Genomic DNA, 15,289 nt, shown 5'->3' with positions numbered 1-15,289 from the left:
AGGAACTGTCTCTGCTCCTCCGTCATGGCCTGCACGGCACCTTTTTTCTGTTCCTTGTCCACAGACTGCGGTGCATCACTTGATGCTCGTTTTGATCCTAAGAGAAACACACGGTCATCACAGGATACAAGCAGCTTCACTTGTGGCATGAATAGGAATGGGATGATATATCAAAACTCAAATTGATTGCAGTTGAGGCAAATTGAAAAGTTGAGGAATAAGTAGAAGGAGATGAAAAAGAAAAAAATTAGAGTGTGACAAGAAGAGGAAGGAATTTGTGTATAGTACTAGAATAGGTAAAGTTTTCTAAAGAAAATTTGTGCTCATAATGTTTTTAGAATTGGATTCTTCAGAGCTTAAGCAATAGTAGCTTATTTATATGTTATGTTCAAAACTAGAAAAGTGCAGTTCAAAATGTAAGTATTCTGAAATATTCTGTATTTTCTCTCTCTCTCTCTCTCTCTCTCTCTCTCTCTCTCTCTCTCTCTCTCTCTCTCTCTCACACACACACACACACACACACACACACACACACACACACACACAGACAGACAGCATTTAACCTTGAATCTCTCACTTTTACCTCCCCCCCCCCATGATTTTAATGTTATACAAAATGCCTAAATGCATGTATGGCAACAGCAAAGTCTCTCTTTTAATGGCAGAATTGTTGACACCTAGGCAATGTAAAATGCTTGAGGGTCACAGGAGTCATGCTTGTTGTTTTAAAGGGAAGCAAGAACAGACAACATGAACGCTGCACACTGCCTGCTCTGCAAAATAACATCAGTTCAGGGTGAATTTCCTGCAGTTCATGGACTGCAGTGCAAAACACAAACTGAAACCTCACATCCAGAGGCGGAGAGTATCTCAGTCCACCCCCTGCACTCCTGTACTTCAGTCCAGTTATGAGGCTTTGTCACTTTAACTGCCTATTTCCATTTAGTGAGACTTTCTACTTTTCCTGTGCTGCATTTATCTGACAGCTGAAGTGTGCTAGAGTGTAAACTAGTCAACAGCATATGGAGCCGTTACAACTACAAAGTTAAAATACATATTAAAGTTTAATGCATCAGTATTTTAAAACTAAGGAACTATTGTTCACAATGACTACTTTTACTTTTCATGCAGAACAACAATTTACTGATATTACCGCCATACTTTTAGTGAAGGAACAACTGGAATGTTTGGATTTTACAGGAACATTTTTTGTAGGATTGCCACATTTGTGGAGAATTTGAGGACTTTTCCACCACTGTTCATCAGAGTAATGAATCTCACTCACTGAGTTTGTCTTTGCAGATGTCTCCCTCATCCAGAGATCTCCACTTTGAGTGTTTGCCCCTGTTAGACAGAGTCAGCTGTCTTCCCTCAGCAGACAGCAGCAGTGATGTGTTCAGGCTGATCAGTCTGTCCCGGTCACAGTCCCACAGGAGTCCTGCGTCGCTGTCCTGCAGCCCGGGGCAGGGCTCGGTTCGGACTGGTTGTCCCCCCCGAGCCGACAGGCACCTGGATGAGCCGACACACCTCAGCACTCCCTGACCCTCCCACAGCCACTGCTGCAGCTCTGAGTCCAAGTTGCACTTCCTCAGCAAGACCCAGTCGGACGCCACCGAGTCTTCCAGACACAGACTGAGGTGTGTGTTGTGGATCATAAAGCTGCTTACTCCTGCAGGACGAGTGACAGAGTTCATCCTGTTTCACAAGCTCACATATTAGTTAGCTGTACAGCTGCAACTGTAGATTATTTACATTTTCAATTAATCTGTGGGTTCTTATAATAATTAATTAATCATTTAGTGTATAAAGTGTGAAAATAAAGCCATTGTCTGATAGGAAGTGATCAGAGCCATGCAGTTTCTTCCAAAGTCTGACCAGTCGCCAAAAAAGTATTAATTTTATGATGATGTAAATGGAGAAAAGGGGACAATCTTAGTGATCTTAGTTAAGCTGGAATCTGACAATGGTTTCTTTTTTTTAACTTCATAAAGGACTGCAAATATCCATTATATATCTATCTATCTATCTATCTATCTATCTATATATATATGTGTGTGTGTGTGTGTGTGTGTGTGTGTGTATATTTAAAAAATTATATAACCAGTGCATTACATTTCTGTTCATCTACTAATCAGTTAATAATTTCAGGGCTCAATAATTGAAAAACATGAATTAGACTAAGATGCTGTATGTCTGAGTGAAGTATTTTATTTACCTGGCAGGAGCAGCAACAGTGAGATCCAGGCACAAAACATGTCTGCAGAAGACAGAGGATTCATGGATATTTCCAATATGGCTAAAGAAAACTTTAACTTGACTTATAGAACAATGGGTACGGTCATTTCTACATATTTCTTCTACATGCAGCAAAGGCTATGTGGCTTGACCAAATGCATTGGGTTTGGAAATAGAACCGCTGGGCCAGTTTAAATTGCATATGCCAGGACCATTTTTTAATCCCAACCCATAACTGACTGAATACATTTCCTACTCTCCCAAGGCATATGGTAGTTATGGCAAAATATTTTCCCTTGCCTCCTTAATCTAAACCTCTAACCAGCCTGAGGACATTAAACCTGAGCACTGATGACACTGAGACACTGATCTGGATTCAGTTATCTACAAATGTGGCTCATAATTCGTCCAAAGCACCACCGCATCAGTATCAACACAGACCAACTTCTGTTTCAGTTCAAAACGGCCTCAGAGCAGAACAACCCGACTCTTGTAACTGAATCTGTTTAACGTCTCATTATGTAACTTTCAGTAAATCAAAACACTTTAAAAGAAAGGTGAAAAGACACAGGATTTACACAGGATACACTTTGATTCATAAATACACTGACAACAGACTGACTGAGCAGATTTTATTATGGATCTGCTGTGATGGTAGAGGTAAATATATTGGTAACACTTCACAGTAACGGTATATGAATTAAGTATATTTTAATACTTTAACTAATGTATGAATCATGATAAATTAAGATATTTACTTTTGATTAAATGAATCAAAAATTAATGCGGTTCCTACCAGAGCTAACTGTTAAAAGTCTCATTAAGTAATTTTGAATAAATCAATACTAATAGTGTTAATACAATAAATTGATGTATTAATTACCATTTAAATGCTATTAAAAGGTGCCTGAATGCAACACAAGAAATCTGACGTTGATCAATGATCTGATATTTAAAAATGTCATTTTTTAATAATTATATGCATCGTTTTTCTTGTCTTTTTTTTAAAATCAGTTTTTGTTAATTTTCAGGGTTTTTTTCAGGTAGCTAATCAGATGTGCAGTATTTGGTTGCAGTGGGCTAACTACTCAAGCACATGACCTTAAATAATAATTAATACATCAATTCATAGTCTGAATTCATTAACACTACAATTAGGAATTAGTACATTATAACAAATATTATTAGTAGCTAGCTCAAGTAGAAAGGTAATACATTTTTGATCATTCACATTAATGCATCATGAGTCATACATTAGTTAAAGTGTTAACATAAGCTTAATTCATGTACCATTATTGTAAAGTGTTACCAATGTATTTAATAAGCAAGGTAAGAACTTAATCAAATGTATGTCAGTCCTCACACTGTTGTGTGTATTTTTATTTTTCTCATTTCTGGTCTTCCTTTCTCATTGTCACAAGAAGTACAAACAGCATCAGAATCTGTCTTTAACCCATTATAAAGGTGAAGATAACGCGGGTGTGCTCACCTCTGACAGGTTGCCTTGCTGCCTGGTTCAGATGAAGAGGAGCAGCAGTGGAGCAGCTCAGCAGATTCAAGCTGAGACGTTTTCCAAAGTTCATGTGGGAGGAGTGTCTGTTTTATTTTCCTCACCTCCCTCACAATCTGCTGACTGAATGTGTCCAAACTCATTTTACAAGCATACAAACTCTCTGTTGCTTATTCAGTGTGAAGAGCATGTCATCTGGATGCACGTGTAGAGCCATGAGGCAAAATATAATATTTGCAGTACAAAAGTATAAAACAAGGCCTATTTCCATGTGCCACGTTCCTTCTCTGTAGCAGCTCAGAGGAGGTTGTGGCTCTCGGGTCTTTGACCTGCTGGTTACTGTTTAGTCAGCCTCGTAACTTTGTCTATTTGTGACTCATCGATCAAACGCTGGCAGGTATGGACTGATGTCACATTTCCTGTTAAAACAGATTTTATGTTCATTGCACAGGATAAGCAGAAGGTCAATAACCTCAATGTCATGAAAGGAGCTGGCAGTGGTTGGTGCTGCTCACATTACTGCAACAGGGTGTGATACAGATTGAAATATCCCCATTTTCTCTCAAATGTCTCCTTATGTGGCTTCGGAGTTATAAAAACCATGTACTCCAGGACAGTGTCACATACCTGCTGGTTGCTGTGCTTCACTGAAGCTACATCACACTTTTATTGAGAGAAATATTCAAAGCCAAGATGCCATTGTTTTATGGTTGCAGCACATATGAAACAGAGAACATCTTGTGCATCATTTTATACACATCTTTGTAATACTGCAGGACATATTTGATATATTTGGAAACCTTGGGATCTCCACCACCATCACGTTCTGTGACTTTGAACAAAGCTTGGCTGCACAGTGCACAGTGATGATGAGCCCATCGATGGGAGTAGCAGAGCTCAAGAGGTGAAAGTGCAAGTGTGCCATCGAACAAAAGGGTGTGTGGGAGAAGTGCATGGCCATGGGAAAGAGGCTGTTTAGGTGGAATTCCTTTTTTGCAGGGGGTTAATAACCTTCCCTCTTGTCATCAACACAATTAAACAGATTTAGAACTGGCAGCAAGTGATGTCACCTACAAAAAGATTCTAATGAATGTACTGATTGGTGAGTACTGACATTCAAGCACTACAAGTTTGTTTCCCAAAGATAGAAAGGCTTGTCTGCAGTGGATGACACACAAAGGTTCTCACTCAGGCTTTGTTAAAGTGCTATGCTGTGGTGCCATGAGTCAGGACAAATAATGTTAAGATGCAAGAAATCCCATCTTAAATATCCCAGCTACCACTTCAGTGAAATCAGTCCTGTCAGCAACAGCTACCATACATCTGTGTAATGTAAGGCCGAGGGTATTTTAGACCATTTAGGGTGTTGGCTTAAATGTTTTTGGTCTAAAAAAAAAAATCCCAGAGAGAGGGGATGAGCAATTCTGCAGTTGATTCTGCCCACACCACCACCATTAAATATTTCTGCTCTACATGATGACGTATTTCTAAGTCTGGGTTCTGAAGCTTTGGATCTGTCATACATGTTATTCAAGTATTACCTTATATTTACAGTGAAGAGTGTAGGGATAGCGATAATTGGTGCCTGATAATTAAAAACAGTGTTTTAGGCCTTTTTCAGAACTTCTATTCATTGCATCTTTTATCTTTTTTAAAATTTATTTTAATACTGCTTTATTTTAATGCCTTGATACCAGGGCATTTATATATGGTTCTCATAAAAAGGCAAATGCAGTGCAAGATGAAATTCATACAGTGTAACAGTACAGGGTGCAAAAAAGGGGGTAAAAAGCTATATTTAACCTGAACCCAAACTGAAACTTTTTGGGCTTTCAGGACTTTTAGGAACTTTTAGTCCTAGGAGGTTTTGGTGCACAAATCAGCTCAGCAATTAATTTTTTTATTTCTCTATAAGACACAGAAAAGGCATTAACATTGGGAATTACATGAAAATATTACCCTTCAATTAATCCCACATTTATTTGATTTTGAGTTGTATTTCAAACAGTGCTGGGTAAGTTACTTGTAAGAGTAATTAAGTAAAGTTACTTATTACTTTCTTTAAATTATAATTACATTAGTTTACTAATTTCTCTGTCTAAAAAAATAATCAAATTACTAATTACTTTACTTTTGCGTTACATTCCGAAACTGTGTGTGTGTGTGTGTGTGGGTGTGTGGGTGGGGGTGGGGGGGCTCTGGTTGAATCTCATAGGTGATAAATGCTATAGTACGGACGTAAGGACGATTCTTAGTTACAGTCACAGAAGTGTCATTTGTGCTTGGAAGTGAGTCCAATTTATGAAGTTACATGATCCAAAGTGATGTATTACACACATCAAACCTGCTTTGTTCCATAGCAATCAACTTAATTTATTTGTATCCAATGAATTGCTGCCTAAACAGGATAATGTAGGCTTGTGGTAATAACTTGAGTTTGAGCCTGCCTGGACTTGGCTCGCTTGGAAAGGATTGGTTACAAGGGCAAATTAGGGTGTGACTCATCATGAGCTTGCTTTGTAAAACAGACTTAAAGCTCAATAAATCAGACTGACGTTAAGCCTGGATTTTCCAGTTTGCTTGCTTTATAAAGTGCGTGCCTGGTTTGACCAGTCTGATATTTTTGGAATTGTCAGCCAACTAGTGCAGTGTCCATTCAAAATGTGTGTTTAGAACAGGCTGATTGCCTGGCCTCCAGTATTGCTGCTTGCAGCTTTGTGGAGAACTGCTAATCCAAACAAATTCACACATGCGTTCCTCCATTTATAGTCATCATCTTTACTTTCCCTAAACTCAACACAATTATGGATGTGATGCTAACTTCACCTGGTCAGCAACAGAAAGTCAGCTTGTCACCAGGCAGGGACAAAATTTGCCAAATTGGGTCTCCAACATCAGTTGAACATTTTCTGCTGAAGTGAATGGTACCAGGGTCGAAGCAATCTGACCTCGACTTTTGACACTACAACCCTCAGAGCAGCCAGTGTCCCAGGGGCACACCTTTTGTCTAAGGAGGCTAAATGGAGGGAACACAGAGTTATATTGCATCATATCAGCATAGTACAACTCTAACACAGTAAAAGTCTGTCCGCACTTACAAAAAGGATCAATAAATTGTGCATAATCATAGATTACAAAGGCTGCCTTTCTTGGAATGCACCCAAAGAGCACCTTAGCGGATACCATGCCTTTATTTCTAGCGCCCTCTGCTGTAACTCTCCAACATCCCAGCTCGTTATACTACGCATGTGCCATAACCTATAGCTCCCATTGCTTCAGAGACCGTGTCTCAGCCATCTTTAAACAGCCTTGTTTTTAATCGGGGACACATATTTTGGACACCTGTCCTGATTGGCCAAGTGTTACGAATGCATCATTTTCACAATACCACTAGGAGGGTAGGAGTATGACATTACAAGTATGAAATGTGTTTTAATGTTAACAATAAATTTATTTGTCATGGAAATACATATTGACTGAATTGCCAGTGAGTAAATTGTTATACTTAATCCCATTTAAGAGCCAACCATAAACTTTTGCATCCCGCCCCAACCCAGGCCTTGGGCCAGGGCCACCTGTACCCTTTGACCCTCCCACCCCCCAACCCCAACCCCAACCCCACGCCCACCCACCAACCGGGGCTGCTTGTCACAACACGGCACTGCAGCACAGCAGCTACAACCCATTTCGCAACATTTTACCAAACAAACGTACAAATGTGAGGTCAGGCCATTGTTTCACAATACATACTTTACTGATTTAAGGAGGTTTGATTCATCAACTAAACCTTTTGCAGATCTTCTGAGCAGGTTATCATACACCAAGCCAATTTTACTCTGGTATGGGGATGTACTATAACATGAAGGAAAAGCCTAACATGCCTAGTAAAACATTTAAAAAAGTGACATGTTATGAAAAAGAAAAAAAAAAACTTGACAAGGAAAAAAAACAATAATCTCAGAAGTACAATGTGGTAAAAAAATGACAAGCTGCTTTTAGGAACTCAAATTTCAAAATAAGCACCTTACACAAGTAGTATATTTGATGACACAGGACAGCTTTTCAAATGTTGGAAAGCAACCGGGACTAGGACAGCTATAATTCTCTATAGGTGTGATCTAACCATTCAAGAATAATATCTTCACATTTTCTCTGGTCATCCAATTTCTTTTGCTTTCAACTGAAATAGACCTAACCTCTCTGAGTGGCTGGGCTACACACATCAGCTAAATGCAAAAAGCACTGATATTCAATACAAAAATATATTGCACTACTCTTTCCTCAACTGAAATGCCTGGGTAAAATGATTTAAAAATCTATTCGGTTTGATTATCATATAAAGGGTATCTAAAGCTAACCATTTCAAGTTTGTTATATTAGGACTGAGGATGGAATCCTTACACAACAAGGACATTTTTGCATCAATCATTTGATGTTATAAAACAGAAGAAAAGCAGATCAATAAAACCAGCAATAATATGACCAGACACAAACAGTGGTATTCTTCAGCCTCCAGTAATCCATGCAGTCAACTGGGTTTCATACATATTGTCCAGATGCACCAACATCCCAAATGGGTTAAATTCATGGTTTTAAAAAAAAGGCCTAAGTTAGGCACACTCTATGACAAAAACGAAGTAATGCAAACAATGCATGTACTAGGGCAACTAAATTAACACATGTACACTGAGGAAAAAAAACTCATAATAGGGAAATGCAGATGGAAGAAAAGATTGGGAAGTAGCCTCAAAAGACACTTTCCGGGCTGCCTATTTCTGCGGTCACTCACCCAGGCTCACAGGGTAATTTCAATACATCAGTAAAACATAATCATATGTTAACTGCCAGTATCATCCATTTAAATCTTTTCATACAGGTGGTAGATACAAGACACCATAAAGCAAAATTCTCAGCCTTGAAAGTACCCAATAACATCACAATGCAATGCACGTGCCAGGGTTGAGTTGAAGCACAAATGGAAAAAAAGTAACTGTGCTCTGATGGAAGGATTTCTGATTAATACTTTTTCCCCATTCTATAAACTTTTCCAACTGTCAAAAATGAAAAGGAATGACTCCAAAGCCTGTAGAGTGAGTGTCAGATGTGTTAATAATATGTACATACACAGAATGACAAAGTGTCTCTGAACAGGGACCTGTTGAGGGGTGACAGAGGCTCGACGTCATGTGTTCAGTGATTATCATCATTTGGCTGTGGGGGGAGGAGAGCATCTTGGGCAGGTTTGGGGGATCTGGGAGGGCTGGGAGAGCAATGTCAACAACGGGTAGGTCCCTCATCAAACACCTTGCACCAGTCAGGCCTCCAAAAGCCACTTGAGTTCATGCTGGCTACCTGCGCCAGCGCATCATCTGGTTGCTGGCTGTGATTGCGTAGTCATGACAACCCCTCCGGGCTGGCCCGCTCCCATTCCAGCTAAGACCGACATGGCCACAGCCTCTGCAGCGCGGACACTCAGGCCATTAATGGTGGCCCCTGGACTAGAGGGAGGGGCTGGGGGTGAGGGCCCGTGTTGGATGACTGCCGCTGGGGAGCCGATGGGCTCGGCGGAGGGGTCCCTGGATGTTTCCTCGCCTCCTGCAGCTATAGACAGAGAGACAAACATTCACCCTTAGAGAGGTGAGCGAGTAAAAAGAAAAAAAAAAACAAACAAAAAAACAAAAAACATTAGATGGATGAGATGGAAACCAGATCTTGGCAGAAATGGGAAAAAAAATACAAACAATGAATCAAAATGATACATGGAAAAAATGCAAGAATGGTTTATGAAGCTTGTTGGTCAATCTATGATTTTTAATGGTTACCAAGGAAAGCAGCCTTCTTCTGCATGACTGTGACGGGGCAGTCCTTGTGGGCTAGGAGGAGCTGTTTCAGTTGAGCCACCTCGTTCCTCAATAGGGTTACTTCATTCTGATGGCAACACAAAGCATACAGCACACACATCACTGCAGCAATACTCTATCTGTGACATTTTATCTTCCTGTGGACATGTCTGACTGGCTAATCCACTCTGGAGCACCAGGAAGTGGGAAACTCACAGTCAGAGAAACATTCATGTTGGCAAGGTCCTCTGCCTTCTTCTCCAGGGAGCTGACCCAGACCTTTCGTTTCTGCCTGCAGCGGGAGGCTGCCGCCCGGTTTCTCTCGAGAAAGCGTTGTCTCCTCTCGTCAGGGTCCATTTCGGCAGCTCGCCGCCGCCGGCCCCCTGTTGGCTGGGCAGGGGACACCTGAGAAATAAAAATTAAAAAATATCATATTGGAGGGTCCTCATGTGAATGTAGAGGAAGAGAGCTGCACGTGTCTGACTGAATGGTTTCAGTATTACATGCATGTCCTGAGGTTGGGAATGAGCTCAACCTGGACTCAGTGATTTGAGAACCTATTAACAATACTGAGACTAACCTGTGCTTTTCTCTCTTTGCTGTTCCAAATTCCAGCATGGACTGTAGCTCCACCCACTCCTCCCCTTACAGTATAAAACTGGCAATATCCCCCTCCCACTTCAACTTCATTCTAAATGTTTCTGAAGCCACACATTCTGCAAACGTAATCAAATTTCACTATGGCCACAGAAAAAGTTTGTTCAAAGCAGTTTTTTACCTTGCTGCTGAAAGTCTGCAGCTTTACCAGATTTTCAAATTGAAGGTCAGAGACAAAATTATCTAAGTAATCCAAATTATTAAGTAATCCAACAATACTCTTGCCAGAGTGAAATGTATCCCTCAATTCCAACACAAAAACACATTTATTAAATCTTAACTTCCAGTATTATACAACCAAGCTGCTGTGAACCCATAGGCAGAACTGACTCTGTTTACAAAGGGAGTTTGAGCTCACAACTCCCTCTAGTGGTCAGAAATCGCCCAGTGCAGCTTTGAGTAACAGAAACCTCTTCTGCTTTGTGGTTCACTGACACACATTTGGTGCTTTGAAGCATTGAATGTTGATTATTTGAAAACTGTTGATGGTTTTATTCAGTTTTTACTAGTTTATGTATTTCCTCTTAACTTTGTCATTTCTTATTCTAATGCTTGAGTTTACCTTTTTTGGTGTGTTTTTCATTTTACTCTTGGCTTTTATTTATTACTCTTTTAATCTAATACATTTGTATTGTTAACCCTTCTCGTGGCCGGGTCAACTCCCGTTGTTTTTAAATGTGCTATATAAATAAAAGTTACTAGACTTCACTTGACAAACAACAAAAATCACCAGCTTTATGAATCGCGGCAGCCAAGATGAACAGTAAATTAATTAACAAACTTTTTTTTTTTTTTTTTTTAAATTCACAGACTGTTCATTTACCTGCACAGGCCGTCTAAATTCAAATACTTGGGGGAAGCAATGATTTGTACCAGTCTTGTTGTTTCAGCACAATTATGTAGTACTTAGGCTGATGAAGAGTCATAAATGTAGTCTTTAGGTACATATAAAATGGCCAAATGTGCTGTAAATTAATGTGGAAAATTTTACAGCTATCATTAGGACATTCTAAAGAGGCTGGATGATGTTCAGAAAATCAGAATGACAGCAAGCAGTGAAATCTTAACCAAGAGAAACTGCCAATATAGATTTAAAGAGTCCAGACCAGCACAAATACTTATGTAAGGGTGTCATGAAAGGTATCATGAAATTTAACCACTGCAAAAGCTTCCAGGACACAATGTACATTTCTCCTGCACAGCTTCTGTGTAATCACAGCTGCAGTCTGTTTAAGCACATATTGTATGTGTGTTACCTGTGGCTGGGCAGGTGAGGGTGTGTCAGAGTTCTGGTTGGGTTGCTGGCTCTGCTCCTGTCTCTGGGGGACAGCAGGGATGGAGCCTGTCCCTCCTCCAGCCCCATTCTGAGCGCCTGGGCCCTGCTGAGTTAGCGCTGCCTTGAGCCGCTAAAGGGACACACACACATATTACTCATGTCAGCAAAGATCAATTATTATAAAGCTCACGCTCACGCTCACACCCACACACACAGGGTGGAGCGCAAAGACAGGTGAAGTGAACGTTGCTTGAGTTGACAAAAACTTATTATGTTAGTGTAAGTGCAATAAAAGAGTCCCAACAACAGTTCTCTCACCATCTTGGTCTCAGAGTGCAGACTATACCCAGATGGCGAGGAGGACCCACTGCTGGCACCGCCCACTGGAGGGCCTGGAATCCCAGGGATGTTAGGTACCGTGTTCACTGGCCTTGCAAGCTACAAATTTATCAAACAGGCATACAAAAAGATATGATGAAACATAAAATATTGAAAACAAACTCATCATCAGGCATTTTTACAAGTTCCTAAAACCACTACTTACGGATATGACTGAGGGCATTTGCACTGGGCTGGGGAGGAGAGGGACAGTCTGTCCGTTGGGGAGGTGCATAACCAGTGGATAAGATCCTGTTGGAGAGCTGTTGACAAGATGTAGTTTTGTGAATGGCGGGCCCTCAATTCTCTAACCACAGACAAAATACAGACTGAAGCTGAGGACATAAAGGAATACAAGTAACAAGAGGTACACTGTGCACAATTTACCCCAGCTGTCTGTTGGAGGGTGGAGCTTGCGTGATGACGGACGTTGGAGAGGGCAGAGTTGGGTGCAGTGGATCATAACCAAGGTGAAGGGGCAGAGAACCTGGACGCACGATGGTTGGGGTGGGGGCAGAACTTGCTACAGGCTTTGAGGGAATCTCCTGTTGACAAATCAAATGACAAATTTTTTTCTGTATGTCCACAAATTTAGTGTTCCTTTTCTCGTGCGCAAATCATGATACAACCATATCTTTAAAAAAAAAAAAAAGTCAATCTTTAAACCAATGAGCACACGAATGACTGGCTCCTGGCCATGCCATGAAGTGTACCTTGCCTCTTGGCCCCAGCTCTTTGCTGCTGTCTGACATGCTGGAGGTAGAGTCTGGACTTCCTGGAGGTGATGAATCAACTTGCAAAGGTCCCTCATCCTCATCCTTGATTTCAGATGGCGTCTGTAAAGGTGCAGCCTTTGGTGCAAAAAAGTAAGCATTAGAGAACACTGGTTAGTTATGACCAAGAGCCAAGGAAAGTGTTTAAGTGACATCCATTTTAAGTGTAAATTCATCTTCAATACTAATTCTCACTGGGTTTTTGGTCCTCTGGTCATCTTCGTGTGCTTTGTGAAACTCCTGCTCAAAGGAGTTGGCCAGCTCATTGAACAGTCCAACCTCTTCACAGTTCTTCAGGAAACGTGTAGGTGTAGGGGTCTGGTCTGAGAGAGGCAGACACTACTTTAGCTAACAGAGTTATGGGAAAGAATATCTCCTTCCATTATGCATCACCAACAGCTGGAGTAAAATTTCAATACAGGTGTACAGAGCTAGGAGATCTCTACTGCTCTTCAAACTAGTCAACAGCTTGATTAAAAAAAAAAAAAAAAAAAAAAAAAAAAATGAGTAAATCATGTTGCTAACCTGCAATGATAACAGAGTCTGTTCTGGCAGGACCAAATTTCAGAGTCATTTCATGCTTGTGTTTGTGGACTGATAGATGGTCTTCATTGGTAAATCTCTGGCAGGAAAACACAATAGATGATACAGAGTCAATGACATTCATTCAAACTGTAATATTCAAGATCAAGGAATACAATTATGAATATTAATGGCCTGTGTTCACAAATTGCCTCTTTCTAGCTTCTATCACTCAACAGACCCTTGAAGGTTAGTTAGTAAGTCCAGTGTTGCTACAATATTATAAACATGTCAGTTTAAGTGCTGCACTTATACTCCACGAGCTGGATGATAAAATCATAAATATATGTGTGCTGTAAATAGCTTGAGACAAAAATCAAGGCTGTAAAGAGAGTACCACGATGGAGTAAGGGCCTTAGAAAAGCGCCCAATCGTTGATGTTCTTGCCATTGTACTTCTGTGATTTCTGTGCTACAGCAAGTTCAAGTTTATTTAAAGCCCAGTTTAACTGTTTTAAGTCTCAAAGGGCTTTGCCTGCCCACAGGTTTATAACAAATAAACAGGATGACACCTCATGACTTGATCGTCAAAGCAGGCAAGAATAAACTCCCCAGCTGTAACAGGAAAAATAAATTGAAGAAACCTTGCAAAACGGTTCTCATCAATTAATCATTTGACCTTGACTTTGAAGAACGACTGCTGAGAAGTCTGGCAAAGGCTGGGATGCATTTTCCTTGGCTGGATGATAGGTGATGACAAGTGAGAGTATGAATGACAGTGCACACGTTCATTCATGTGTTGAGAGACCATACCTGCCCACATCCAGGGGCAGTGCATACAAAAGGCCGATCATCCCCCATCTCAGACAAATATCCTGCAGAAGAAAGACAAAGGCTGAGGAATGTATTTATAGACCTTTTACATAAAGGCCTAAGGAGGTTGTCAAAAGAAAGGTTTGATGCTGAACATACAACAGGATACTGGAAAATGTACACATGGCTGACACAACAGCATGACATGATTTCAGTGAGCTGACTGATATACAGGGAGGTGAAGAGGACTGACCAACAACAACAACTGGCAAAACACACAAGTTTGGGGGTATAAGCAATGGCATGTGTTCGCTTGACCATCGTGAGCATCATGTTCAACAGCAGCACCAACCTACATATCATTAAAGTTGTGCAATCTGTAACACAGTTATTAACTGTATATGCCTCTTAATTATTCAGTCCATGACAAGTGATTAGCAAACAGGCCGCAGCAAAGGAGTACGGGCAAAGCTCTCCGTTAGGTTTTCACAAGGTACTAAACAGAGGCGTGGAGGCAACAGACTCAAGCCAGCTAGCAGGCAATCTCACGTTCCCCGCAGCTACAACTAAGTTACTACACGTCAACCTAGAGAGCTGTCAGTATGGACTTGGCCGGTCAAATATATAACGTTAACGTTTGCTAGCAAGGTGGATTGCGTTACTACCTGATACGGTTAGTGTAATTTCAATGCTTCGCTTTGATTTGCTCACATCAGAGGATGGGCCTCAAGCTCAAGGCGAGCTAAGGTTATTGCTAGTAACACCAAAATCATGTTTCAACTTCTGACAACCAGGTCATGGGCGCAAACGTGGCTGCTAAAATCTTATAACGGGTAGCGGAAGGGTTGAATACGCCTCGTAAGGCTTGACGATTCACCGGGGCTGCCTGGCAGTTACAGCACAGTTAGCTAAACGAAGCTGAGTTAGCTAGCTGGCTAATCTGAGTTCACACTAACAGGTCCGCCGCCAAGTTAGTTATCCTAGCAAGCTAACGCAAAATAATGCTGAGTTCATAAGCCAGGCTAATGCTAGCACGATAACATGTCATGCATCAGGCTCACTGGTAAAACCTATTTCGGAAGATGATACATCGGAAGTTGAAGTGTCTGAAATTTTATCAAACTCACCAGACGTTTAACCTGCCACTTCTCTCCCCTTCTCCCTACTCCGGACGGTGGTTACTGCCTATTTGGGCCGTTGTTGACACTCAGCCACTTTCATCAGTGAAATACCGCGAGACCTGGGACTGGACACTGTCTTACGTAACAGGATTGCAGTGGATAAAA

At 40.9% G+C, this 15,289-nt stretch overlaps 1 protein-coding gene across 3 annotated transcripts; it reads right to left on the bottom strand.

The window, feature by feature from the left end:
• Positions 1 to 7,477: 7,477 nt before the first annotated feature.
• atf7b (activating transcription factor 7b) lies at positions 7,478 to 15,231 on the bottom strand. 3 transcript variants are annotated; one of them, XM_030052005.1, is made up of 12 exons: positions 15,131 to 15,231; positions 14,004 to 14,065; positions 13,195 to 13,291; positions 12,865 to 12,992; positions 12,610 to 12,747; positions 12,284 to 12,441; positions 12,063 to 12,159; positions 11,837 to 11,956; positions 11,499 to 11,648; positions 9,802 to 9,990; positions 9,568 to 9,673; positions 7,478 to 9,346 (listed from the first exon to the last, which is right to left on the bottom strand). In XM_030052005.1, exons 2-12 carry the CDS (start codon positions 14,049 to 14,051, stop codon positions 9,111 to 9,113), a joined length of 1,467 nt encoding a protein of 488 aa, XP_029907865.1. In that variant the 5' UTR covers positions 14,052 to 14,065; positions 15,131 to 15,231; the 3' UTR covers positions 7,478 to 9,110. The 3 variants fall into 3 exon arrangements, with proteins under 3 accessions (XP_029907865.1, XP_029907864.1, XP_029907866.1); XM_030052004.1 differs by lacking the exons at positions 14,004 to 14,065; positions 15,131 to 15,231 and adding an exon at positions 13,870 to 13,995; XM_030052006.1 differs by lacking the exons at positions 14,004 to 14,065; positions 15,131 to 15,231 and adding an exon at positions 13,870 to 13,995 and having other exon boundaries at positions 9,206 to 9,373.
• Between the last annotated feature and the right edge of the window lie 58 nt (positions 15,232 to 15,289).

Source organism: Myripristis murdjan, chromosome 5 (assembly GCF_902150065.1).
Source record: "Myripristis murdjan chromosome 5, fMyrMur1.1, whole genome shotgun sequence".
NCBI lineage: Eukaryota > Metazoa > Chordata > Actinopteri > Holocentriformes > Holocentridae > Myripristis > Myripristis murdjan.
Note: the sequence above shows the minus strand (reverse complement) of the source record. Positions and strands in the feature narration are given on the sequence as shown.

Coding starts and splice junctions, on each gene's coding strand:
- atf7b (XM_030052004.1), bottom strand. CDS start 13,986: ATGAATGAACGTGTGCACTGTCATTCATACTCTCACTTGTCATCACCT. Junction 11,957..12,062: donor AAATGCCCTCAGTCATATCC/GTAAGTAGTGGT, acceptor ATAAATTTGTAG/CTTGCAAGGCCAGTGAACAC. Junction 11,649..11,836: donor TGCACTCTGAGACCAAGATG/GTGAGAGAACTG, acceptor GTGTCCCTTTAG/CGGCTCAAGGCAGCGCTAAC.